Raw genomic sequence first — 26,076 nt, forward strand, 5'->3', positions numbered from 1 at the left:
TGTTAATAACATTGGAAGAGTTAAAATCTGCTCTCACCCAACCCTTATAACATCACCCCACACCGTCATGACTCTGGCATCCACCCCCACTCCTCGAGTTCTTAGGTGAGAGGCACACAAGCTTTTTGGAAGAAGGATATTTTAGACACAAGCAGTGTCTTCTCATTTCTCCCCCAAAGGACTCTACCTCTGATGAACCCTTAACACATGCTTTTTGAGGCTCCATTTATATATTCTACCAGTTAGCCTCTTATCCTGGATAGGAGCTCCAAGGTCATTCTGGATATTTTCCCAAGATCTTCCACCGTCTTCAGCCTCCTCTCATCTTTTTACCGCCACCTCTCCCCAGCTTTTGTCACATCCCCCTCCCAAGGCTCCCAGACGCCTAGAGAAAACCTTCCCTGTGAAAACACTTCCTGTTTTATTCTCTTGGAAAAAGAGCCCAAGCTCTGGAGCTCTCCTTCCCTCCACCCAACTCTCCCTCCGGCTTTGGTTACTGACCACGTCTCCCAGAATCCAATGGATCAACTCTTTGGATGTGGAATTTGACCTGTCGAGGGGAGGTGTCTGGGTGGAGGGCAGATTACATCCTGATAATGCTCTTCTTCCACCTCCAGGGATTTGGCTGAAAAGAAAGCACGCCTACATCTGCCTGGCGGTCATCTGGGCCTATGCTGCCTTCTGGACCACCATGCCCTTGGTAGGTCTAGGGGACTACGCACCTGAGCCCTTCGGAACTTCCTGCACCCTGGACTGGTGGCTGGCCCAGGCCTCAGTAGGGGGCCAGATTTTCATCCTGAACATCCTCTTCTTCTGCCTCTTGCTCCCAACGGCTGTGATCGTGTTCTCCTATGTGAAGATCATTGCCAAGGTTAAGTCCTCATCCAAAGAAGTAGCTCATTTTGACAGTCGGATCCATAGCAGCCATGTGCTGGAAGTGAAATTGACCAAGGTAACTGCAGTCATAATTTATAGACATGTTCTGTAATCAATTAAAACTTCACAGGGTGAAGAACCTAGGGAATGTTGAAGACTGGGAGAACTTCAAATGCCCTCTGTTTATATCCTTCTGAACTTGGTTTTATTTATTTAAACCTTTATAGTATCCCTTCTGTCTCTATCTCAGTCTCATTTACACATACACACACACACACACATTTAATATCTACCAAATTTATACAGTGGATCTACTGGGGGCTTATTTCCTCTATTGAATAGGATATTATTGATTTTTAAACATTATTTCACCAATAAGAATAATAACTTTTGTGACTCATAAAATGCCTCACAGTATTTAATGTTTCGTATGGACTTTGGTCTGGAGGAGGGCATGGCAACCCACTCCGGTATTCTTGCCTGGAGAATCCACCGACAGAGGAGCCTGGAGGGCTATATAGTCCATAGGATCACGAAGAGTCGGACATGACTGAAGTGACTGAGCAGGCAGGCACATATGGACTTTGATAGGTGTGATTATAGACGGTCCTTATTTATACAGTAAGAGCTTACTGTGTCTGCTTTCCTATGGGTTCTTCGCACAAGAGGAGTTTCTGCAGCATTGAGTGCCTTGGCAAATGCTAGTCTCAGAGTCGGCGGTCCTTCAAATATTAGTGTTGCTCAGTCGTGTCCAACTCTTTGGAACCCCACGGATGTAGCCCACAAGGCTCCTCTGGCCATGGAATTTCCCAGGCAAGAATGGGTAGCCATTCCCTTCTCCAGAGGATCTTCCCCACCCAGAGATCTAACCCAGGTCTCCTGCATTGCAGGTAGATTCTTTACTATCTGAGCCATCAGATATTGTGGTGCTCTGTAAAAGAGCAGACAATTTGAAAACAGACAAGAGTTTGGATTTTTTGTAAGGCTTGTGACCCAGAGGTAGATACTTTGAATCTTGTGTAACAGGAATAGTAACATCTGTCTCTCTGGGTTGTGGTGGGAATTCAAAGAAATAAGCCTATTATCCTGTCATCTGGTGTGTAGAAGATGGTAAAGAAACCACTGGTTGGTCGGTTTAGTCTCTAAGTTGTGTCCGACTCTTGTGATCTCATGGACTGTAGCCTGCCAGCTTCCTCTGTCCATGGGATTTTGCAGGCAAGAATACTGGAGTGGGTTGCCATGTCCTTCTCCAGGGCATCTTCCCGACCCAGGAACTGAATCCTTGTCTCCTGCATTTCCTGCATTGGCAGACACTTTGAGCCACCAGGGAAGACCAAAGAAACTGTAGCTCCTCTTTTCTTTCCTGACCTATAGGAATTCAAGTAAAGCCTAATGCAGTGGTTTGTACACTTTCATCACATCTCACCTTTATATTGAAAAGTATTTTTCAGCAATCTCAATATAAATGCCATGTTGCACCATCAAGTTGTTTTTTTTTTCTGTTTCTTTTCTTTTTTAGTTTATTTTTTTATTGAAGGATAATTGTTTTACAGAATTTTGTTGTTTTCTGTCAAACCTCAACATGAATCAGCCATAGGTATACATACATCCCCTCCCTTTTGAACCTCCCTCCCATCTCCCGCCCCATCCCACCCCTCTGATACAGAGCCCCTGTTTGAGTTTCCTGAGCCATACAGCAAATTCCCGTTGGCTATCTATTTTACATATGGTAATGTAAGTTTCCATGTTACTCTTTGCATATATCTCACCCTCTCCCCACCCTCCCCATGTCCATAGTCTATTCTCTATGTTTGTTTCTCCATTGCTGCCCTGTAAATAAATTCTTCACTACCATTCTTCTAGATATATGCATTAGAGTATGATATTTATCTTTCTCTTTCTGACTCACTTCACTCTGTATAATGGGTTCTGGGTTCATTCACCTCATCAGAACTGACTCAAATGCATTCTTTTTTATGGCTGAGTAATATTCCATTGTGTATATATACCATACCTTCTTTATCCATTCATCTGTCGAGGGACATCTAGCTTGCTTCCATGTTCTAGCTATTGTAAATAGTACTGCAGTGCACATTGGGATGCATGTGTCTTTTTCAATTTTGGTTTCCTCAGGGTTTATGCCTAGGAATAGGATTGCTGGGTCATATGGTGGTTTTATTCCTAGTTTTTTAAAGGAATCTCTATACTGTCCTCCACAGTGGCTATATCAATTTACACTGCCACCAACAGTGCAAGAGCGTTCCCTTTTCTCCACACCCTCTCCAGCATTTATCGTTTGTAGACTTTTTGATGATGGCCATTCTGACTGGTGTGAGGTGATATCTCATTGTAGTTTTGATTTGCATTTCTCTAATAATGAGCAAAATTTAGTTCTCTAATAATGAACTAAAAAGCCTCTTGATGAAAGTGAAAGAGGAGAGTGAAAAAGTTGGCTTAAAACTTAACATTCAGAAAACGAAGATCATGGCATCTGGTCCCATCACTTCATGGCAAATAGATGGGGAAACAGTGGAACAGTGTCAGACTTTATTTTTTTGGGCTCCAAAATCACTGCAGATGGTGATTGCAGCCATGAAATTAAAAGACACTTACTCCTTGGCAAGAAACTTATGACCAACCTAGATAGCATATTCAAAAGCAGAGACATTACTTTGCCAACAAAAGTTCATCTAGTCAAGGCTATGGTTTTTCCTGTTGTCATGTATGGATGTGAGAGTTGGACTGTGAAGGAAGCTGAGTGCCAAAGAATTGATGCTTTTGAACTGTGGTGTTGGAGCAGACTCTTTCGAGTCCCTTGGACTGCAAGGAGATCCAACCAGTCCATTCTAATGGAGATCAGTCCTGGGTGTTCTTTGGAAGGACTGATGCTAAAGCTGAAACTCCAGTACTTTGGCCACCTCATGCGAAGAGTTGCTCATTGGCAAAGACCCTGATACTGGGAGGGATTGGGGGCAGGTGGAGAAGGGGACGACAGAAGATGAGATGGCTGGATGGCATCACCGACTCGATGGACATGAGTTTGAGTGAACTCTGGGAGTTGGTGATGGACAGGGAGGCCTGGCGTGCTGCCATTCATGGGGTCACAAAGAGTCAGACATGACTGAGCAACTGAACTGAACTGAATAATGAGCGATGTTGAGCATCTTTTCATGTGTTTGTTAGCCATCTGTATGTTTTCTTTGGAGAAATGTCTGTTTAGGTCTTTTTCCCACTTTTTGATTGGGTTGTTTGTTTTTCTGGTATTGAGTTGTACGAAAATGAAAAGAAAGTGAAGTCGCTCAGTCGTGTCTGACTCTTTGCCACCCCATGGACTGTAGCCCACTGGGCTCTTCCATCCATGGAATTTTCCAGGCAAGAGTACTAGAGCGGGTTGCCATTTCCTTCTCCACGGGATCTTCCTGACCCAGGGGTTGAACCCAAGTCTCCTGCATTTCAGGCAGATGCTTTACTGTCTAAGCCACCAGGGAGTTGTATGAGCTGCTTGTATAATTTGGAAATTAATCCTTTGTCAGTTGTTTCATTTGCTACTATTTCTCCCATTCTGAGGGTTGTCTTTTTACCATGTGGTGTTTTTAATATTGGCACACTCTAGTTTCTATCTTATATTTGAAAGATAAAAATTGATGTAAGGACTTCCCTGTGGGTTCAGTTGTTAAGACTCCAAAGGTTCAAGTGTGGGGAATGTGGGTTGAATTCCTGGTTGGGGAACTAAGATCCCACATTCTTCATGGTGGGGTCAAAAAAAAAAAAAATCACTGAAGTTCTAATCCTTCTGGTATCCCAATCCATCATGTTGATTGATAACCATCTTCAAGTTTCCTTACAACCTACCCTGGAGACTGCTAGCCTCAGGAACCTGGAATAACACAATTCCCTCCAGACCATAGGTAGCTTCCTACTAAGTCAAAATTTTTGTCTGAATAATAGTTTTCTTCCCCCATTTCAGAGTTCTTAATGTCGTGCAAGGACCTATTTGTTGCGCAGTGTGAGCTAGAGTTTTTTCTTTTATTTTCTCTTTGGCCTCATTACCTGGCTTGTGGGATCTTAGTTCCCCAACCAGGGATTGGACCACCAGTGAATTCTCTTGAGCTAGAGATTCTTGATGGTTCCAGTTGATCTCTACTCCCTAAACTCCACATTTGAGTAGGAGGCAGTCTGAAAGAAGTTTTCATCATTCTAAATCTATACTCATAACCTTAAAATAGAGCCAAAAGTAACCTAAAAATAGATGCTGGACAAAAATGCAGCATCAGGAATCATGATGTACTTCTAGCTTATAATCAGGTGTTAAGTAAGAAAAATATTTCCGTAAATGCAGGATCGTGAATTAAGATCCTCATTTCCCATTCTTCCTTTAGCTCCTGTCTGTGATGCCAAAAAAAAAAAAAAAAATTAATGCCAATAAATTAATCCAAGTTAAATGTGGATTTCATTTCATCCAAATCTTACTTGGTACCAAGTATTGTTCTAGGAGGGCTTCCCAGGTGGCACGAGTAGTAGTAGTAAAGAACCTGCCTGCCAATGCAGGAGACATAAGAGACACAGGTTTGATCCCTGGGTTGGGAAGAACCCCTGAAGGGGGGCATGGCAAGCTACTCCAGTATTCTTGCCTGGAGAATCCCATGGACAGAGGAGCCTGGCAGGCTACACTTCATAGGGTTGCAAAGCATCAGACTTGACTTGAAGCAACTAGCATGCATACATTGTTCTAGAAACTGGGTGAATACAAAAGAGATAGTGTTTGTTTTCAATAGTTCGTGAAGGTATGCCCAGGGAACAAGATAATGTCTGTCACATGGGTGTCTGATCTCAGTTAACCTTGCAGCCCTGTGGTGTGGCATGTCATGAAGCTACTGAGATGTCACATGACATCCTCTCCTCTTTCCATCTCTCAGGGTTACTGGCTTTGAGACGTTTGGCTGCTCTTGAGCAGTGAGTCTGGATCCACCTACCCATGAGGTCCTTCTCCTGTTTCTCTGAGTCTGTTACTCATCAGCCTCTCTCCTGTTAGTTGAATTCCTCAGCTCAACCTACTAACAGTCAGTTTTTACCAACATTCTAGAATTTGGTTCTTTGTGTACTCTTGAGGGTAGGCAGCTCGTTAGAATTTCTGAAGCTCATTATGCATACACATGCAAGCGCAGTGTACACTGTTTAATGCATTTTGTATTTATTTTTATATAATTTTTTAAAATTTTATATTGGGGTATAATTGATTAACAATGTTGTGTTAGTTTCAGGTGTATAGCAAAATGACTCAGCTATACATCTATATGTATCTATTCTTTTTCAATTTTTTTTCCCATTTAGTTTATTTCAGACTTTTGAGCAGAGTCCCCTGTTCTATACAGTAGGTCCTTGTTGGTTATCTGTTTTAAATATAGTGGTGTGCATATGTCAATCCCAAACTTGACATATTGTTATCATTCTCCTTAACCTGCGCTAAGTAGACCAAATAGTCAGACTCACCAAGACCGGATTAACCAAAGTGATGCTAAATGAAAACTGTAGGCACGTATGTATATGATTTTATTTTATATGTAGTTTCTAACATGTATTCTAAATGATACTATATTATATATGATGTCTATATTATATATTGGGCTTCCATGGTGGCTCAGATGGTAAAGAATCTGCCTGCAACGTGGGAGACCTGGGTTTAATCCCTGGATCGAGAAGATTCCCTGGAGAAGGGGATGGCAACCCACTCCTCCAGTATTCTTTCCTAGAGAATTCCATGGACAGAGGAGCTTGGCAGGCTACAGTCCATGGGGTTGCAAAGAGTCGGACACAACTGACACTTAACACATGTAATATTATGTATTACATCTATAGTTCATTTGTATATATAATGTCTGTATCAATATAATCTAAAAATACATCACTAATTATTCTCATTTGTGCAAAAAAATTGTCACAGTTGAACCCATATTGAAAAATAAACACATCTTTCTACTGTGGCACCTTCTCTACTAAATTTAAGCTGTTTTAAAATACTATTTAATTTTTATCCTGTTTTTTTTTTTTTTTGTACCGAGTAAAAATAAGTAGAAAAACCTTCACTGGACCTTTTCATAATTTTAGAAACCTTGTCCTCATTCAACTACCTCTTGGGATCAGGGGTTTGCTTGTTCGCTTGGCGCTTTCTGATCTCCAGAATGGCTTGGTCTAAAAGCTTATTACTTAAAGGCCACTTCACTGCATTATGGGATCAAAATCATTCATTTTTGATGTCCTCTAATTATTTCTAGGTGGGTAATTATCTAGGCCTACATTTTGCCAGTCTGATCTCATCAGCTTAAATATGGATGTTCTAGCTATAAATCTTTCTCCATATTATAATTTCCTTCTGATTAATTAAAAAATGGTTTTGCCAGACTTTTATAGCAGGGTGAAATTTCACAGATTACCAAAATTGCAAAGGTGTGCAAAGTGAAAAACAAAAAACAAAGAAACGAACAAAACAAAACAAAACAAAACACCTCTTTGTATTCCTACGACACAGTACCATCTCATTTTTATGCCTGCCTTTGACCTTGTAAAACAAACAACATTACAGGATCAGGATAAATTCAGTTGAATCAGGTTTTCCGCCTCTTCCTAGACTCTATGTAAGTTCCAGAGAGGTCTCTGTGACTCTGTGGGACCCGTGGGTGGGGCTCTTGGTTTGGTTGTTGTCAATTTATTGACCCTGGCTCCTTCTGGCCTCAGGCATTCATTGTCATAGGTCACTTTGCATCCTATCTCTTTCAACTGTTAAGGGCTCTTTGGGCGCATTAGAAATTTGAGCTACTTCCCCATCTTTCCGTGGCAACCCACAGAGTGGATTTTGGGAGCTTGGCTGGCACCCTAGGAAGTGAGGCACGAGCTTTCTGCTCTTGCAAATGTATTGAGAGTCTATTGCTCCTCCCTGTGCTTAGTTTAGTGGAGTATTTTCAGGACAGCTTCTCAAGGTCAGTTACTAGCTCCTCTGAGGTTCTCCCTTGCTAAGAGCTACAGGCCCTTGACTCACTGTGGGCTTGGAAAACTGGCTCCTAAATCCATGTACATCCCTTTGACATGTCCACACAGTAAGTATGCTTAATGCCTCTAGTCTTACACGTCTCTGATAGTAAATACTCAAAGTCATTTTTGTCACACTCGAAACCCTTTTCTCTCAACTGTTTCCTTTCTTGTAAGTTTCAAATTTCTATTTTGAAATTCGGAAGCTGAGAACTGAATGTTTTACTTCTTTGGGCATTTCTGCTTGTAAAAACCTTTGTGCTGTTGCAGTGAACACTTTTGCTGCTGCTTTAACAAAGGGGATGGTAGGGTAACAGGAAGGAAATAAGAGAAGTTTTGATGAATTTTTCTGTATATTATTGTGCTGTGTATATTGGTACCTCATAATTATTCACTTGACACACACTGAGGGCTTTCCCAGTGGCTCAGTGGTAAAGATTCCTCTTGCCAATGCAGAAGATGTGGGTTTGAACCCTGGGTTGGGAAGATCCCCTGGAGGACAAAATGGCAACCCACTTCAGTATTCTTGTCTGGAAAATCTCATGGACAGAGGAGCCCGGCAGGCTATAGTCCATAGGGTCACAAAGAGTTGGACACAATTAAGTGACTGAGCATGTACACAATACACAGATTATCCACAATATCCCAGGCCTATAGTTAATATCTAGATCCTGTGGACACCTGGATGTCTCTTAATGTCTCTTATTTCTAGCAGAAAACCTTTCTGATCCCTCCTGGCTTGTTGAAGTCCCTCTGCTGTGGCCCATCAGAGCACTTGGCATATCCACTTTTGTTGGCTTTTGTTTTGGTGACTCTCTGTGGCCTGTGGAACTTTCCTTACCATGGATTGAACCCATGGCCCCTGCACTGGGAGCTCAGTCTTAACCTCTGGACCATGAAGGAAGTCGCACATTCCCTTTTTGAATGACACAGCTTTGTGGCTCTTTTTTACAAGACAGTAGCTGGATGAGGGCAAGTGCTATTTGCTCTAGTTCTCCAGTGCTTGGCATCTGTGAGATGCTTAATCAGGATTTCTGGGATGACAAATAATTGAATACTCTGTGTTAACATAATTACCTTGATCAATGTTAACTGTTCTCTTGACCCCTGGCTTGAGGGCCTCTGTCCTTTTTATGCCCAAGGAGGTATTTTGTTTTGCTTTGTTTTTTTTTTTTTTTCACATTGACTGTGAAGACTTTTTAAGATAACTTTGTTTTTTTTTGGCTGTGCCAGGTGGCATATGGGATCTTAGTTCCCTGACCAAGGATCGAACCCATGCCCCCTGCATTGGGAGCAAGAAGTCTTAACCACTGGACCACTTCAGAAGTCCCTGAAGTCTTTTTAAAACTCAAAAACCTCTGCTTCCTTCAAAGGCTTCTCTTCAGTATTGCTCATTGAATGTTATTTATTACTGAGGGTTCAGAGTCAGAGGACCCCCATGTGGACTCTGAGGGCAGTTGGTGGGAAAGCTGAATTGTACTTCTTTTTTAAACTAATTAATGAATTCCTTTTCTCTGGTTCTTCTTACTTGTTCTTAGCTTAAATGTTTTTTCCCATAGAAGCAGTCTCTGAGTTGAATTCAAGTCCTCCTATATAAATGTTTCATTGTTGCTTGTACATTTTCCTATTAGAATTTGCCACAATTTAAAATTAATTTGCAATTGCATACCTATTTTGTGACTGTTTAGTCAATGTCTGTCTTTGCTACTAGTCAATAAGGCCCATGAGGGTAACAGTCATGTCTTTTGGTTCATTTTGTGTTCCTAGGACTTAATACCGTGCCTCAAGAGAATGGATGTGTGGACATGGTTGGGACAGGGAATGAGGGGTGAACTGGGAGACTGGGATTGACATATATACACTCTCATGTGTAAAACAGATGCTCTTGGGAGCCTACTATACAGTACAGGGAGCTCAGCTCAGTGTTGGGCAAGTGGGCGATGCTGCCCATGGAGCCCAGCTGGGGACCTTGGTGCCACCCTCAGGTCCCCCGTGTGTCCCCCCTGCCACTGTGCCGTGGCCTCCCAAATGAGGCGGGCTCCTGGCCCCAGATGTCAGAGTGGCAGCCGTGTGCAGCTTGAACCCTGAGAGCTGATGCACAGTATCAGTAACGAGCTGTGCAGTATCAGTGACCAGATCAGGGCTGGGTCAGATGACATCGTCCAGGTAAACAGAATTCCTGCTGGGACCCCTGTGTTTGGTGGCCCCGTGTGTGCATTGGTGGGGGTGGAGGGGGTGGGCTGGGTGTTGCAAGGTAGCTTCTGGGTGTGCAATTCTGGGGGTTGGGTGAGAGGACCGAGAGAACAATGTCTGTGGAGACAGGAAGGCAGAAGGGTGATGGGGGCCCAGTGGAGGCTGGAGCCCAGAGCTTCTGCTCCGTGAAATTCCAGGCTGTCCTCAGGCCTCCCTGACCTGCCCAGGGAGCTGTTTCCTCCTAGTGGGATCTGGGCTCCTTTGTCCCTGAAATCCCACGAGGAGGTTCTAGGAGGCAGCTTTTGGGGGACTCTGTTGAGTGACAGCCAAGAAAGACAAAAAGGATTGCTATGGAAATAGCTAGCGTGGTTGGGTGGTTTAAAAGTCTGCAGAAATAGCTTTCAATTGCTAATATCTCTGGGCCTTTGGACTGTGCGTGCGTTGCCCTCTGAACAGCAGTAACCCCGCCTCGGAGGCCTCGGTTCATCTAGAGCGAATAGTGAGGTCTCCCTTGTTTGGTTGAACTAGGTGTTTAGAAATCTGTATGTTCTGTTCTGTAAGCCAGCCACTGCCTCGTCAGGGAATATTATGTTCAGTTTTAGACTCAGAGCCCCAAACACAGATGCGCAGGGTGACATGACCTAATTTACATCCGCCGCTTCCGGTCACAGCTTTCGCTTGTTTATGGAGTAGTGGTATTTCAAGATTTGAGAAAACGGCAATTGGGAAGTGAAGAATCCTGCTCTTTCTTCTACATTTTTTAAAAAAAGTATGAATTAATATTTTCTAGTTGGAGCACGACCAGGGCTAACATATAACAGAGGTATCGGGGCTCTCAGAAAGAAATTTTTTTTATCAGTGTATGAAGGTGGGCCTGAGACAGTTGGCCTTTGTCATCATTCTGCTGATGAAATAGAAGGAAAGAGGAAACTCAAACTAGACGTGTTTGGAGTGGTCAAATTACTTAATTTCTTAAAGGTGATGTGAAAGCGAAATATTACTACCCCGCTTTTGTATAGATGAGGGAATAGAGCGCCAAGGAAGGTAGGTCACCATTTTCCAGCTCCCTCTGTGCCATCTCTCAATGGCAGGCTGCCCACATGTGGAGGACTGTAGCCTCACAACTGGCATTTATCACTGCAGTGCTATTTTTTAATATCATTTTCCCCTCTTCTTGGGAACAAATCCATATATTTGCTGGCTAGACCCAAAAGAGAAAAACCAGATCTGATCCTGCCTGTGCTCCTGCCAACTGTAGGCTTTCTGTTGGCAGGTGGCACCCTCTCCCTGCCCCGTCTTTCAATGCACAGATGTGGTGATTTCTCTTCTTGGGACCTGATCTCATCCCAGCCACTGAAATTTCTTTGTCTAACTGGTTCCGGAATGTGATTCAGCCTCGTTCATGGTGGGGAATTTATGCCATCTCGTTGGCCCTGACTCTAAGCCTACACTCCCACATCAAGTCATCTCCTTATCTATTTTGTTATCCAAGGTAGCATGCAGCTTCAAGTATTGGCTGAAGTCTTATTTATATCTGGGCAAAGGAGCCTGGTGGAAGGAACTAAGGTGGCAGGGCTTGAGAGTCAGGGATTCCCTCACAGTGCTCGGTGGAGATGAATGGGGACTGGAATCCAAACCTCTGAGCACTTCCATGTCAGAGTGTGTGTGTGTGTGTGTGTGTGTGTGTGCTCAGTCACTCAGTCGTGTCTGACTCTTTGCAACCCTATGCACTGTATCTCTCCAGTCTCCTCTGTCCATGGAATTTTCTAGGCAAAAATACTGGGAGTGGGTTGCCATTTCCTCCTCTAGGGGATCTTCCTGGCCCAGGGCTTGAACCTGAGTCTCCTGTGTCTCCTGCATTGGCAGGCAGATTCTTTACCCCTGCGCCACTTGGGAAACTCACCTCCATGTCAGACTCTCCCACTATTCCACGCTGCCTCCACACACAGACCGGACAGAGGACTTTCCTTATTGGAAAACTCCTCTGCTGTAATGTCTCAGATACACTGGTGTCAGAGGTAGAGCCTTATAAAGCTTTTTCATCCCTATTTTATTCTTGCTTTAACTGGTTAATTCACTGGAATTGATCCATGGTGGGCAGTTTTGCTTGTGTGGCACTTAATACCAGCTTGAACCATAGCTGTAACATACCGGTATATTTCTTGGTCCTCTGCAGCAAGATATATTTAAAATCAACTGGGTTGCAGATGTGTGATTCTTTTGTAGAAGCTAAACACATATTCTGTGAATTTCCTCCCACAAAAACGGTCTAATTTAAGAATTTGAAGTTTTACTCCTCTCTCAGTGAACCAAAAGACAGTGATAAAAATGAAGCAATTAAAAAATAAACAACTTAGAAGAGATTGATGGTACAGGTGCCTATATTAGAACTGGTTTACAGATATTTGGGAGAGAAATTTTGGAAAATAGAAATGAAGACACATTTAGAAATGTGAAAAGTAAAGAGCAGACTGGTGGGAAGATTAAATGTGCTCCAAGTTAAGTAGAAAGTTTTGGGGAGGAACTCCCCTGGCAGTCTAGTGGTTAAGACTTCGCCTTTCAATTCATGGGGTGTGGGTTTGATCCCTGTTTGGGGAGCTCAGATCCCACATGCCACACAGTCAGAAAGCAGAAACATTAAACAGAAGCAATATTGTAACAAATTAAACAAAGACAAAAAAATTTCTGGGAAAACTGTCACATGAAAGTTTTGCAAATTTTTGTAGTCTCTCCTAAAGTAACTTTAACATTTAATATTTCAATGTTTAACATTTTGTGGAGTATATTTTGACATGAGAAGGTTATAGAAAATGATTGTGCCTTGTGTTCACTGCATGTTCACTTCAAAAACATAAGTAACATTATGCAGTACTTTAAGATCTAAGTTTTTTCCCCTCTTTCTACTTCAAAACTTGATTTCTAGTCATTCAATTTAAAGTATTTAGCTTTATTCAAATCTCAGGAAAACCACATGGGTTCATTTGCTATGTATTTAAAAGCTTTGGTATATTTTAATTCTCTTCTCTCCTTTTAAAAAGGATAACAAAATGCAAATGTCTTAAGTCTTTACTGTTTTCCATTGCACATGCCCATAAAAACAGGAAATATGTAAAATGTAGAAAATATTATGGACTAAGAGCTAGTCTATTTTTTGTCAATGCCTTTGGCAGCAACACAGAAAACAGCTTTTGAGATACTGTGAAACCATCTTATGACTCACCAAAGGAAAAAGGATGGAGCTATGTTAAGTTTCCAGACATCTGCGAAAGCAAGCTTTATTTATATTGTTATTGTTTATTTGGGGATTTAGGAGAAAAAAAAAAGACCCTCACTGTGAGCTTTGAGGCATCCAGTCCATTTACAAAAAAAGTCACATAGACCAAACCAAATACCATTTCTCCTGGGTAAGCTTCTGTAGAAGGACGGGAAAGCAAGCAAGCTGGAGAGTTGCACGTGTGCTTTAGGTCTCCTTGATAACTGCTGAGCACAGGTGAGAATTTTGGTCCAGGACCCTAACTCGGGGCTTCAGGATGTCCACGAGGTCTGGTCTCATTTGATTCATCTGCTTGGGATTTCGATTGTCACAGCAAAATGGATATTGCTGAGGTTTTTCTCTGCTGCTGTTAATATTTAGAGATGAGCCTGAACTTTTTGGGTAGAACTTTAGAACCTGAGACTTTCTGGTGGATTTCTCATGCTTCCTCCTTGAGACACCTGACAAATATGGGGTTCCCAGGGCCAGCGCACCCTACTGACAGGCTGTTCCACAGGTCAAGAAGACTGAGGGGTACAGACCATTTCCTGCATACAATAGCTCAGGTCTGCAAAAGCATATTGAAATACACATGCGCAGAGATGACTTTGTTATAAGGAAAACTTTTCCAGTTGAATTTCAAAAACAAAAAAGCATGCACAAATATTGCAGCTTTAACTATCATTAAGAAAACATTTGGTATCTCATTCCTCATCCTTGATCCTCCACACCAGCTTGTTGTGACTTTATTGATGGGAACTGTTATTTTACTTCTTTTAAAAAGTATTTATTTATTTAACTGCATCAGGTCCTCGTGGTGGCTTGCAGTCTCTTTGTTCCTGTGCATAGGCATCTCTCTAGTTGTGGTGCAAGGGCTTAGTTGCCCTGTGGCATCTGGGCTCTTAGTTCCCTCATGAGGGATTGAACCCACATCCCCTGCATTGGGAGGCAGATTCTTAACCACTGGACCACCAGGGAAGTCCCTATTTTACTTCTTAAATGAGGGTCTGGGGGCTGAAAGAGGAAGCGGTTCAGTTCAGTTCAGTTCAGTTGCTCAGTCGTGTCCGACTCTTTGAGACCCCATGAATCGCAGCACGCCAGGCCTCCCTGTCCATCACCAACTCCTGGAGTTCACCCACACTCACGTCTATCGAGTCAGTGATGTCATCCAGCCATCTCGTCCTCTGTCGTCCCCTTCTCCTCCTGCCCCCAATCCCTCCCAGCATCAGTCTTTTCCAATGAGTCAACTCTTCGCATGAGATGGCCAAAGTACTGGAGTTTCAGCTTTAGCATCATTCCTTCCAAAGAAATCCCAGGGCTGATCTCCTTCAGAATGGACTGGTTGGATCTCCTTGCAGTCCAAGGGACTCTCAAGAGTCTTCTCCAACACCACAGTTCAAAAGCATCAATTCTTCAGCACTCAGCCTTCTTCACAGTCCAACTCTCACATCCATACATGACCACTGGAAAAACCATAGCCTCGACTAGACGGACCTTTGTTGGCAAAGTAATGTCTCTGCTTTTGAATATGTTATCTAGGTTGGTCAGAACTTTCCTTCCAAGGAGTAAGCGTCTTTTAATTTCATGGCTGCAGTCACCTGACCTCAAATAGCTCCATCCTCTCATCCTCCCAGGGCTGTAGGGAGCTCAAAGATATAAGGAAGGCTGACTTTTCCTAAAACTGCCTTATGAAATCCCAAGGTGGATCTGATTATGCTGTTTATAGTCAAAAGTCCAACCTTGTTCCTATGACTGTAGCCAGGAGCCCGCAGTCCATTGGTTAGACCAGGCTCATGTAATTCCTATGACACTAACTCCATAAAAGACTGTACAAGGCAGAAGGGATGTTGGCAGTGCTAATCAAAAGTACAAGGGAAACAGGAAAATAAATACAAGTGAACAACACCAGATCTTCATCACACAGAGGGCATGTTTGAGTATATTTCATTATCCATTTTACAGAAAGAATAGTCTAGTAGATAACAGTTTAAGGAAGCTTTGAAGTTAGGTCACCTCTCACCTAGGGCCTGAAATAGCTCTAGATTAAAATAAAACCCAAGGCTTGGACTTCCTTTTCAAGTCTAAAGAACTCTCATTAAGATCCCTCTTGTTTCTTGTTTAGCTTATTGCCTTAACAAACCTGCTCAGAATGGAAATTCTAGGTGAGGAGGGATTGTATCTGCTTTGTTCGTTGTTTTATCCTCAACACAAACATGCAGGAGATGCTCAGTCATGCTTGTTGGCTGAATGAATAAACAATGACCTTTCTGCTTCCTATGTTTTCCAGCCGCATTTTCTTTTATGGGTTAATCTTCCTAAACACGCCTCTCATATGTCTCCTGCCCAAAATCCTACTAATGTTTTCAGACGCATGGAATTCAGTGCAAGCTCAGTAGTAGGTTATACAGACCCCTGAGGGCGGGGATGTTATCTTTCTTTCCAGTCTGATCTCCCGTTGTGTTTTCTCATACACCAAAGCGAATAGCTCACTAGGTCCTGTACAAACCTCACACATGCCTATCTTTGTCTTTGCTTGTGCTGGCCTCATGTTTCTTTATTTCCACTTGCCAATGTGTAGGTTGTATCCCAGCTTCCTCCTGAGACTGTTTCTTACTTTTCTCTGTAGCATGTAATTTTGTCCTCCTCCAAGCTGGCACTTAAACCATATTCAGCTTTGTTGAGCCGTTGTTTGTGTTTTAGAGAAGGGGTCCTCAACTTCCGGGATCTAACGTCTGATGATCTGAGGTGGTGCTGTTGTAATAGTAATAGAAATAAAGTGCACAATGAATGTATGTGTGCTCGAATCGTCCCGAGACTATTCCCCTCACCGGTCCCTGGAAAGATAATCTTCCATGAAACTGGTCCCTGGTGCCAAAAAGGTTGGGGACTGCCGTAGAGGGATGGAGCAAAGGCGCAAAATCCTGCTGGTGTCCCCATAGAACCTACACAGTATCTCACACAAATACTTGCTAAAAAGATTTGTTGGATTCAAGTGGGATAACCTATAGGGTCAGACTACATTCTTAAAGAGACTGAATTGGAGGTAGTGAGGAGCTAGTCAGGGTGGGTTAAACCTTATCTCTAACTATTCTTTGATCTAAAAGTTAAGAGGTTCCTAAAGGTAAATATAATTTGGTGAAAGAGAAAAATACTTGCTGGAAAAGTCTCACTTCATACAACTGTGTCACTTTGGTTTGAACTCACTGACTCTCTTTTCCTCTGTAGCAAGTGGATTTCTACTACCTGAGCCTCAGACTTGAGAAAAACTTGAGCCGAAGGAAATTACATTTCATAGAAATCTCTGAAGAAGATTCCTATTAGAATTTCAAACAAAGGCAGAGTTTCTAAGTTTCCCGAGGCAAATGTGGGTGATTTAAAATTTCATCAAGGTGAACATATTCTTCATCTAGTTTCCAAGTGAACGTGGGTTGAGAAGTCTGGAAATTTCAGGTGCACAGATGTCTTTTTAGCATGCTTTTCCTGCTCCATGTGGGCACATTCTGACAGCTTTTATAGGGTCAAACATTGGGTCTTTTGGGTACGTTCAAATTCTGGAGTGGAGAATGCAGTGAATAGGGTAAGAATAGTCATTACTTTTTCTGGCTGAATATCTCAGAAATCCATATGATATGATTCCCACTGGCAAGATAAACGAAAAGATGATAGATAGACTTCCTTAGGTGTGAATAGACTACCTGCTTCTCCCCACCCCCCATCATTTCCACCAGGTGTCTCGATTTTGTTCTCTGTCGTTTTCCCTCACCAGGTGGCGATGTTGATTTGCGCTGGCTTCCTGATTGCCTGGATTCCTTATGCAGTGGTCTCTGTGTGGTCAGCTTTTGGACGGCCAGACTCCATCCCCATACAACTCTCTGTGGTGCCAACCCTCCTGGCAAAATCAGCAGCAATGTACAACCCCATCATTTACCAGGTCATTGATTACAAATTTGCCTGTTGCCAAACTGGTGGTTTGAAGGCCACCAAGAAGAAATCTTTGGAAGACTTCAGGTAAAATTTCAGAAGCTGGAAATGAATGACACCCTCTTTGTTTCAGAATTCCGTGGGGTTCAAGCCACCAGGACATGCTGCCTTCTTAGGGTTAAAGCTCATCACTTAGGATGAATGTGAGAAGGACTTTATTTTCTGTTCGCCAAAATTCCTGAAATCAAGTAATCAGATATGGAGGAGTTGGACAACAGGAGTAGAGGGTGAGAGCAGTGATTCGGTTTTTTTATTGTGGAGCAGCTAAGATACGGAGCTATGCCCATTTGAGCATCCATCATCTTCCTTATGTGGAACCAGATTCAGTTCACTCCAAGAGTACTGTGCCACATGTCATTGATCCCAAATTAACTTTTCACAACATAAAGGAGTGTCTTGTTTGGGATATTTCTTCTGTTAACTAAGATGTATGATTTGGACAGGCAAAGGAAGGGGAGATGACATTTTTAACCTCTGCCAGTTTCTTTATTTTCACAAAAACCCCATATGATTCCTTCTCTTTGTCAGATGAGGACACAGAGGTTTTAGGAAGGCGAAGGTCTATTGGGCTTCAAAAGTCAAGCATGTTGATTCTTGCTTAAACTACATCTGTAGTCATACCTGGGCTTGCCTGGTGGCTCAGATGGTAAAGAATCTACTTGCAATGCAGGAGACACAGGAGATGCAGGTTTGATCTCTGGGTTGAAAAGATCCCCTGCAGCAGAGAATGGCAACCCACTCCAGTATTCTTGCCTGGAGAATCCCATGGACAGAGGAGCCTAGTGGGCAACAGTCTATGGGGTCACAAAAAGTCAACTGAGTGACTAACACACACACACATGGTTATATGTATATCTACTGATACTTGCTTTAAAGTGATATTCACTCAAGTTCAAACACATTCTGAAAGATCTACATTTTTAATGTTAACTCTTATTATTAATACTATTTTATGCTATGACTACTGTGTTGCTTTTAATTATCCCACTTTCTGAAAGGATCCTTAAGTCACAGTATAATTTTTAAAAAATTAAACAAGAAAAAAATCTACATTTTTGTACTCCCTTCTCCTACATTTTGTGATTTTGATGTCCTGGTTTACATCTTCTGCTACACAACGGACCAGTGAGTTTGGGGATCCAACATCATTTTTCCTAAAGGCTGGAAAGGCTCAGACTGAGTCAGCAGTGAGTTGGTCATCTTCTGTATTCAATCAGGGATAGTCTTCTTCGAATGTGGGACAGGCCCCAAATTCAAGGTCTGAGGTGAGGAATGTTGAGAAGGCCCCTTAATTCTTACTCATTTGAGGTCCAGATAGGTTTCATTTTCCTTGAGTGAGTATGGAGCAGCAGAAAAAGGTGGGACTAATGAGAAGATGTGGGTTTTGACCCTGATCTGTCACTGTGCTTGAACAAGGGACAAATCTTTTGACCCAGAATTGCCTTAGCACGTAGGTACAACATCAAATAAAATAGATTTAAAAGGCACAAAACAAAAGGCAGTGTTGTCAGTGCTGCTGTGGTCTAAGGGAAGGACTACACAACCTGGAGGTAGGAGACCACGGTTTAAGAAGGATTTTGCTATTTATAGGGCTTCCTTTTTGGCTCGGTGGTAAAGACTCCACCTGCAATGCAGGAGAGGCAGATTCAATCCCTGGGTCGGGAAGATCCCCTGGAAAAGGAAATGGCAACTCACTCCAGGATTCTTGCCTGGGAAATCCCAAACAACAACTATATCTTTGGGAAAATGAACTACTCAGAGTCTAGGATTGGGAGGACCTAGGATTTCATCTTTCAAGTTTAGTAATTACAGAAAATGCCCATGTAAAAAGAGCTAGGTGGGGTTAGTGTTCTTTTTTTTCCACATTGCTGGTCTCTGTTGAACTGAACGAAATGAACTGAAAGTCACTCAGTTGTGTCTGAGTGCGACCCCATGGACTATACAGTCCATGAAATTCTCTGGACCAGAATCCTGGAGTGGGTAGCCTCTCTCTTCTCCAGGGGATCTTCCCAACCCAAGTCCCCCACATTGCAGGCAGATTCTTTACCGGTTGAGCCACCAGGGAAGCCTGAATTCAAACGCTAAAATGCATCTACTTTGGATGTAATGTCACTTTGCCCTCATCAGCTATTAATACTATTATGAATGCAGATGGAGGGAATAGTTTTAATAGAGCAGTTGTGGGAGAAATTAGTGAGGCACTTTTTCTTCTGAAGGAGATGGGAATTTGACAGGCATGGCTGAAGGCAAATTTCACGTGCCTCGTAATTTTGCTTCAGACTGACTCTGTGTTCTGTATATTTGCTCACAAGTGTAGCACATAAATATTCAACACCCCAAAATAAAAGGAGAAAAAAATTTATGTGGAAGAAAGTGACTAAGGGCCACAAACCTTTGGAAAAATCAGCCAGGCAAGAGAGAACTCCATTCACCTGCTCCTATTAGCCATTTATATGAAATATAGAGGAAGACAAGGATTCCTTCCTTACTCCAGAATTTCAGCTTTTGGTGGAAAAATCAGTTACTGGTGATAAAACAGGGTGGAGCCTTGGATTCTAGAGGTTGGAGCATCATCAGGGAAGAAATGCTGAAGAGGTGTGATGAGTTTCAGATTCTAGAAAGATCTATTTTGGGGGAGAGCTAGAAGATGGAGAAGTGGCCACTAGAATTTTCTTTTTAGCTTTCCAAAGAAGACACACAAAAGGAGTCTTTATTTGTCTTTGTTTTTATTAAGAAGCTAAGAAAATAGGTAATGTGGAGGACTACAGAGTAAGGTGTCATGATGGGAAACCAGTCCAGAGTGGTTCATGTACTACCAGAATAATTCAACTGAATTCAACTGAATTTATTTTATCCTTGGTCTTTCATTTTCTGAGCTCCAAAATGTATTTACTCCTACTGGGAGATCCTCTTGGGAAATATTTTGAATTCAAATAAAAGAGCTAATGTGTTAAATATGAGATTGTAGAAATAAATTTTGAGTAATTGCAATGGTTCATTAAATGTTAACTCATTTCTCCCCCCTCTGAATTGAGGTTTCCTGAGATTTCAGTAGCAGCTGATGAACTGAAGGGGAAAATGTGCCCAAGAGCCCCTTTTGAAGTGTCATTATTCACTGCACTGTATTATCCATAATGCTTCCCTGGTGGCTCAGATGGTAAAGCATCTGTCTGCAGGGCAGGAGACCTGGGTTCGATCCCTGGGTTGGGAAGATCCCCTAGAAGGAAATGGCAGCCCACTCCAGTACTCTTGCTTGGAAAATCCCATGGATGGAGGAGCCTGGTAGGCTACAGTCCATGGGGTACATTATCCATAATAGTCTCCCATATTTTGTAAGCAGGGGTTCTGTACCTTGGCTGTGTATTAGAGATACCAGGGAAATTTGCAGGAGTACTGCTGCCTGGATCCATCTGCAGAAATTTGGATTTAATTGTTCTGGATTGGGTCCAAGTGTCAGTTGTTAGGTTGGTTATTTCCACTAGATGATTCACACACACAGCCATGACTGAAAGTCAGTGAACCAGAGTCTGGGGAAGGAAGACATTGCCACTGCTGCTCAGGAAGTCATAGGCCTTCTGCCTTACCTAAGGCCCAGTGAGTCCACTCATCACCAGTAACAGGTGACCCAGACTTCAGATGCAAGGCCAATTGTAGATGGAATAGGCATATTCAGAAGACTCTGGGGGTGCATAGTGAAGGACCCAGGCATTCTACATCCCTAATATCTTAGTAAAGATAAAGAACAAAGCCCCAAACTCTGGCACTGCTTGTAATCAAGCCTCCCCTGACCACCTTAGCTGGGTGAGTCCCTGGGCCCAACTGAGAGGTAGGTTGTGTGCAGTGAATTTTGTCCTAGAGGACGGGAAACTCACTAGGGCACAGGAAATGTGCTCTAAGCAAGTGGCTTGCTTTTGGAAAGCTCTGCTCAAGGAATTTCTTGACTTTGAATATTCTAAATTGATTACTATTTCCCATCTCTTTGAAATTCAAGTTTTGTACAAGTAATCTTCATGGTACTCAAGTTTGACATCATCATCATATTTATGTGCATATAACTGTGTGTATATACAAATATGTGTGTGTGTTATATATTAAATTGCATTTTTCTTCTCCTGTGTCCAGGCTGCACAGTGTAACCACAGTCAGGAAGTCTTCTGCTGTGCTGGAAATCCATCAAGAGGTATGAAGATGGACACAGCATTACTCATGGACATGATGATTCACTTACTTGCCTCTTCACTGCTCTTAATGTTTGATTGTGACCACACTTTTCTCTTGATATTATATTTTTATATTTTGTACACTTTTCCTTTTTTTTTTTTTCCTTGCTAGGAGTTGTTGAGAAATCCAATGGCCAAATGGAAACTAGAGGATAAGTTACTACTTTAAGGAATATTACTAGGATGAGCCTCCCTTTTTTTTAAAAAATTCTATTTTAAAGCCTATTGTCATGCAAAGTGTTAAGCCTGAGATATTAAGACCAATGTTTAAAAATTGTATTTATTAGGGCATACTTAATTTCATTATATCAGCATTATTATTATTAATGTAGGGCCAGGGAGGCTGTTTCTGGGGCTCATGTAGGTGGGTGATTATAGAGACTGTGTGTTGGACTGTGACTCTTTGACTGGGAGATGCTCTTGCAGCGTATCTCTTCTCCTGCTGAGAGAGGATCACACTCTAATGGTAGTGATGCCCCAAAGTAGTCCTCTAGGGAAATCAATTTTGCCTTCAATCCCTAAATGGAAAACACTTCTATCTCAGAATTTGAGGACCAAAATAATTCCCACTGATGATAATTTTACTCCGATGGAATTTTTCTCATATTAAGTTCTACATACTAATACAGTGGGTGATACAGAGTATTACTAGTTATAATCTTTAAGAAACAAATGTAGTGAACATAGCTGTGTTGTTCCTTTTATTCATTTGTTCTTTGTCACGTTTGTTCTTTCTTTCACTCATTCTCTTTTTCCTCTGACAAATACCTTGTGAGATCTGCAGGTAAAGAGATGCAGTTAAAAATGGCATGGAGTGATTTCATCGTATATTTTCATATCTCATATATTGGTGCAATTTCTTTACAATGGGTAGATTTAATTTGTCTTCATGTTTAAAGCAGCTTTAAGAGATATATTAGCAAATTGAGTTGGGAAGAGGAAGAGCTTGAGGGTAGGATACTGAAGGGGTCACTGATGTCTGCCAAACGAAATATCTTAAAGACTGTCCAAATGTCAGAGGGCGTTTTATACAGGGAGACCTCAGAGATACTGTGGACTGGGTTCCAGACCCTGCCATCAGTGGAATAGTTCAATAAGGCAGGTCACACGACTTTTGTAATTTCCCAACGCATCTAAAAGTTATGTACACTATGCTATGGTCTCTTAGATGTGCAGTAGCATTGTGTCTAAAACCACAGCGTACACACTTTAATTAAAAAATACTTTATTGCTAAAAAACGTGCTAACCATCATCTAAGCCCTTAGTGAGTTTAGTAGTCACATCAATGATCACTGATCACAGATTAATACAACAGATACGATAATAATGAAAAAGTTTGAAATATTGTGAGAACTAGAGAAACGTGACAGAGACACAAAGTGAAAAGTGGACAAACAGTGCCCCTGGATCTGCTCAGTGTGGAGTTGCACAAACGTTCAGTTTGCAAACATGCAGTATCTTTGAGGTGCAGTAAAGCAAAGTACGATAAAATGAGGAGCGCCTGTATGTCATTATAGAAAAAATGCTAGGGAAGATAACATCAGCCTTTGATTCAGTAACTAGTTTTGTAGAAAGTGAGCCAGATCTATTACTCAGAAGGCCAAAGAGTTCACCAGTCTGCATTCCTCTTGTGAAAAAAGGGGCAAACATCAAGAAATATAACAACCAGAGGGTATTTGACAAGAAAACACATTGGAGGGCATGTCCAAGTTCAAATAGTTAACCTCCACCACAAAGTAAAACCAAGGGTCCCCACTGTGACCTTGAGTGATTTTTCAAAGGTTGTACAACTTTTAACATATATGTTCATTGGGTTATGAAATTGTGTGGCGTATATTCTGAACACAATTTTATCCAAGAGATTTAAATCAAGACAAGCATTGCTAATAATTTTCTCAATTACTTTGAACTTGCTTTTCTGAACCATGCTAGAATAATTGTACGTAAGGGTCTTCCCAGATTGATCATAAAATAAACTATATATATTTATATATAATTATATATATATATATATATTAACCCTCACATGTATTACAGCCTCTAGAATAGACAGGCATACATTATATACATTACATGAAACATATTTGAGAGCAAAAGTCATTCAGTCTGTACAAGAGCATTGTTATTGCTTTTCTTTCAATTTGGTTTTAACATTGACCCAATCTGTGTAGGCAAACACTGCATTCTCTCATTCAGCTTTGAATTCTGGAAGCTTTTATTAAAGGGCCTATAGTCTACTCTGTCCTGAATGTTTTGGGAGACACAAAAGAGAGGGAGGCTGTGCTTTCAGTTCTCTAAGAATTTGGGGGTTTTGGCAAAATCTTGACCTCTATCTACATTATAAATGTTTTTAAAGATTATTTATTTATTTATTTATTTTTGGGTGTGCTGGGTCTTCCTTGCTGCACGCGGGTTTTCTCTACTTGCGGTGCATGGGGGCTACTCTCTTGTCGAAGAGCTTGGGCTCTGGGGCTCATAGACTCAGTAGTTGCGGTGCCTGGGCTTATGGGATCTTCCTGGATGAGAGACTGAACCCATGTCTCCTGAATTGGCAGGCGGATTCTTAACCACTGTACCACCAGGGAAGTTCATATAAATGGTTCATATTCTTTTTATTAATAATAATTTTTAGATGGAGATCTACAGACACCAGGAGCCTTTACTTTGGTGGGATACTTTGAGAAAATGCAGAGTGTCAAGACAGATCTGGGGAAGCTGATTTGCATAGGTGCCTCTGTGCCCCAGATGCGGGGAGAAATATGGGGTTTCTACCAAGTCTTCCAGAACTGAATTCTTTCCTTGTCTGAGGCAGTGACCTGCTGTAGACTGTGGATATTTGAATGCTTGGTTTGAGCAAAGGAAAATTTCACAAATCTGCTTCTTTTCTCAGGTTATGACAAAATTAGGCTGATAGGCGGTTTGGGGGCACAGTGAATTATGCATTTTCTCCCGAAAACAAAGGTTAGAGCGTTGGAGAAACATCATTGGGTAGAAGTATGGGGTACAGATGTTCACTTAGCCAGAGCTAATCTCACACTCAGGTTCTGTAATTTACCAGCTGCTTGGGCCTGGGCAGATGACTCACTCTCTCCTGTCCTCATTTGTCCTAGCTGCAAAATAGGGACAGTCTTACCTCACTAGAGTTTGTTTTGAGTGATTTAAGTTGGCAAGGTTCTTAGGACAATTCTGGCCCTTTGAAATTATACCATAAATGAAAGCTGCTATTATTAACATAGCTAGTGTTAAGAATACCACCTTGGGGATATGCTTACCTGCTTAAATCACAGCTGGGGGTGGCAGGTGGTACATTAGAACAAGAGAGTAGAGGTTTGCTGCATTCCAGTAGGCACCCTTCTGGAAGGAGAAGGAGGCTGGAGTACCTTGTCTATTTCATTCTAACGGAAGGATCGAGAAGACCAGCCCTTCATAGATACTTCACCGAAGTGAGAACATAATTTCCTGCTATAGATCTTTTTGGAAACAGAGGCAGACTCAGAAATTCTTTCTGAGGCTTAGCTAGTTATAACAATTCTCACATAATTACCTCAGGTTACTAGCTGGAGAGTACATTTAAAGCAGAGAAAATCCTATTTTGAAGGCTTAGCTAGGATTTTCAACCAGTTAATGTCTATGTATGATATATGGAGTATGGTCTAAATAATGTCTATGTATGATATATGGAGTATGGTCTAAATCCTTGTTGCCTAGAGTATAGTCTTCAGAACCAGAGCTTGGCTACTTTTTTTTAAATTGGAATATAATTGCTTTACAATGTTGTGTTAGTTTCTGCTGTACAATGCAGTGAATCAGTTATATGTATACATATATCCCTCCCCTCTTGAGCCTACCTCCCACCCACCCACCCACTTGCATTATACCCCTGCAGGTCCTCACAGAGCCTGGAGCCGCACCCCCTGTGCTATACACAGCTTCCCACTAGCTAGCTATTTTACGAATGGCTGTGTATATATGTCAGTCCTACTCTCCTAGTTCGTCCCTCCCTTCCCTTCCCCTTTGCATCTGCATCTGCGTTCTCTACGTCTGCATCTCTGTTCCTCCTGATTCCATGTGGGGGTGGTTTAGTCGCCCAGTCGTATCCAACTCTTTGTGACCCCATGGACTGTAGCCCACCAGACTCCTCTGCCCACGGGATTCCCCAAACAGGAATACTGGAGTGGGTTGCCATTTCCTTCTCCAGGGGATCTTCCCAACCCAGGGATTGAACCTGCATCACCTACATCTCATATGTTGGCAGGCAGATTCTTTACTGCTGAGCCATCAGGGAATGCATTAATATATGAATTTTTTCAAAGCTGGTTAGATTCTTCTTCTTAGGAAGGCAAGGGAGGGGAACACGAGGCTGGTGGGTGAGTCAGCATTTTCCTGGCCTACAGGGATGTGGATGGGGATAGACTACTCAAAACTACTTGTTCAGAAAGAGATTTTCCGTTGATACAAAGAGTCACATTTTTGTTAAGTATTTTCTATTTTGAATGTAGCATCCACTTGCAACACCCACCCTCCCCAAA

General features: G+C 42.0%; 1 protein-coding gene across 1 annotated transcript in view; it reads left to right on the plus strand.

The window, feature by feature from the left end:
• OPN5 (opsin 5) overlaps positions 1-21,553 on the plus strand; it is a 32,401-nt gene extending 10,848 nt beyond the window's left edge. The window contains exons 4-6 of the mRNA XM_061397670.1: positions 618-952; positions 17,112-17,353; positions 21,449-21,553. Coding sequence (XP_061253654.1) covers positions 618-952; positions 17,112-17,353; positions 21,449-21,512 — 641 coding nt within the window. The 3' untranslated portion in view covers positions 21,513-21,553. The remainder of the gene's footprint in view (positions 1-617; positions 953-17,111; positions 17,354-21,448) is intronic.
• Positions 21,554-26,076: the final 4,523 nt, after the last annotated feature.

This window comes from Bos javanicus, chromosome 23 (assembly GCF_032452875.1).
Source record: "Bos javanicus breed banteng chromosome 23, ARS-OSU_banteng_1.0, whole genome shotgun sequence".
NCBI classification, from domain to species: Eukaryota; Metazoa; Chordata; class Mammalia; order Artiodactyla; family Bovidae; genus Bos; species Bos javanicus.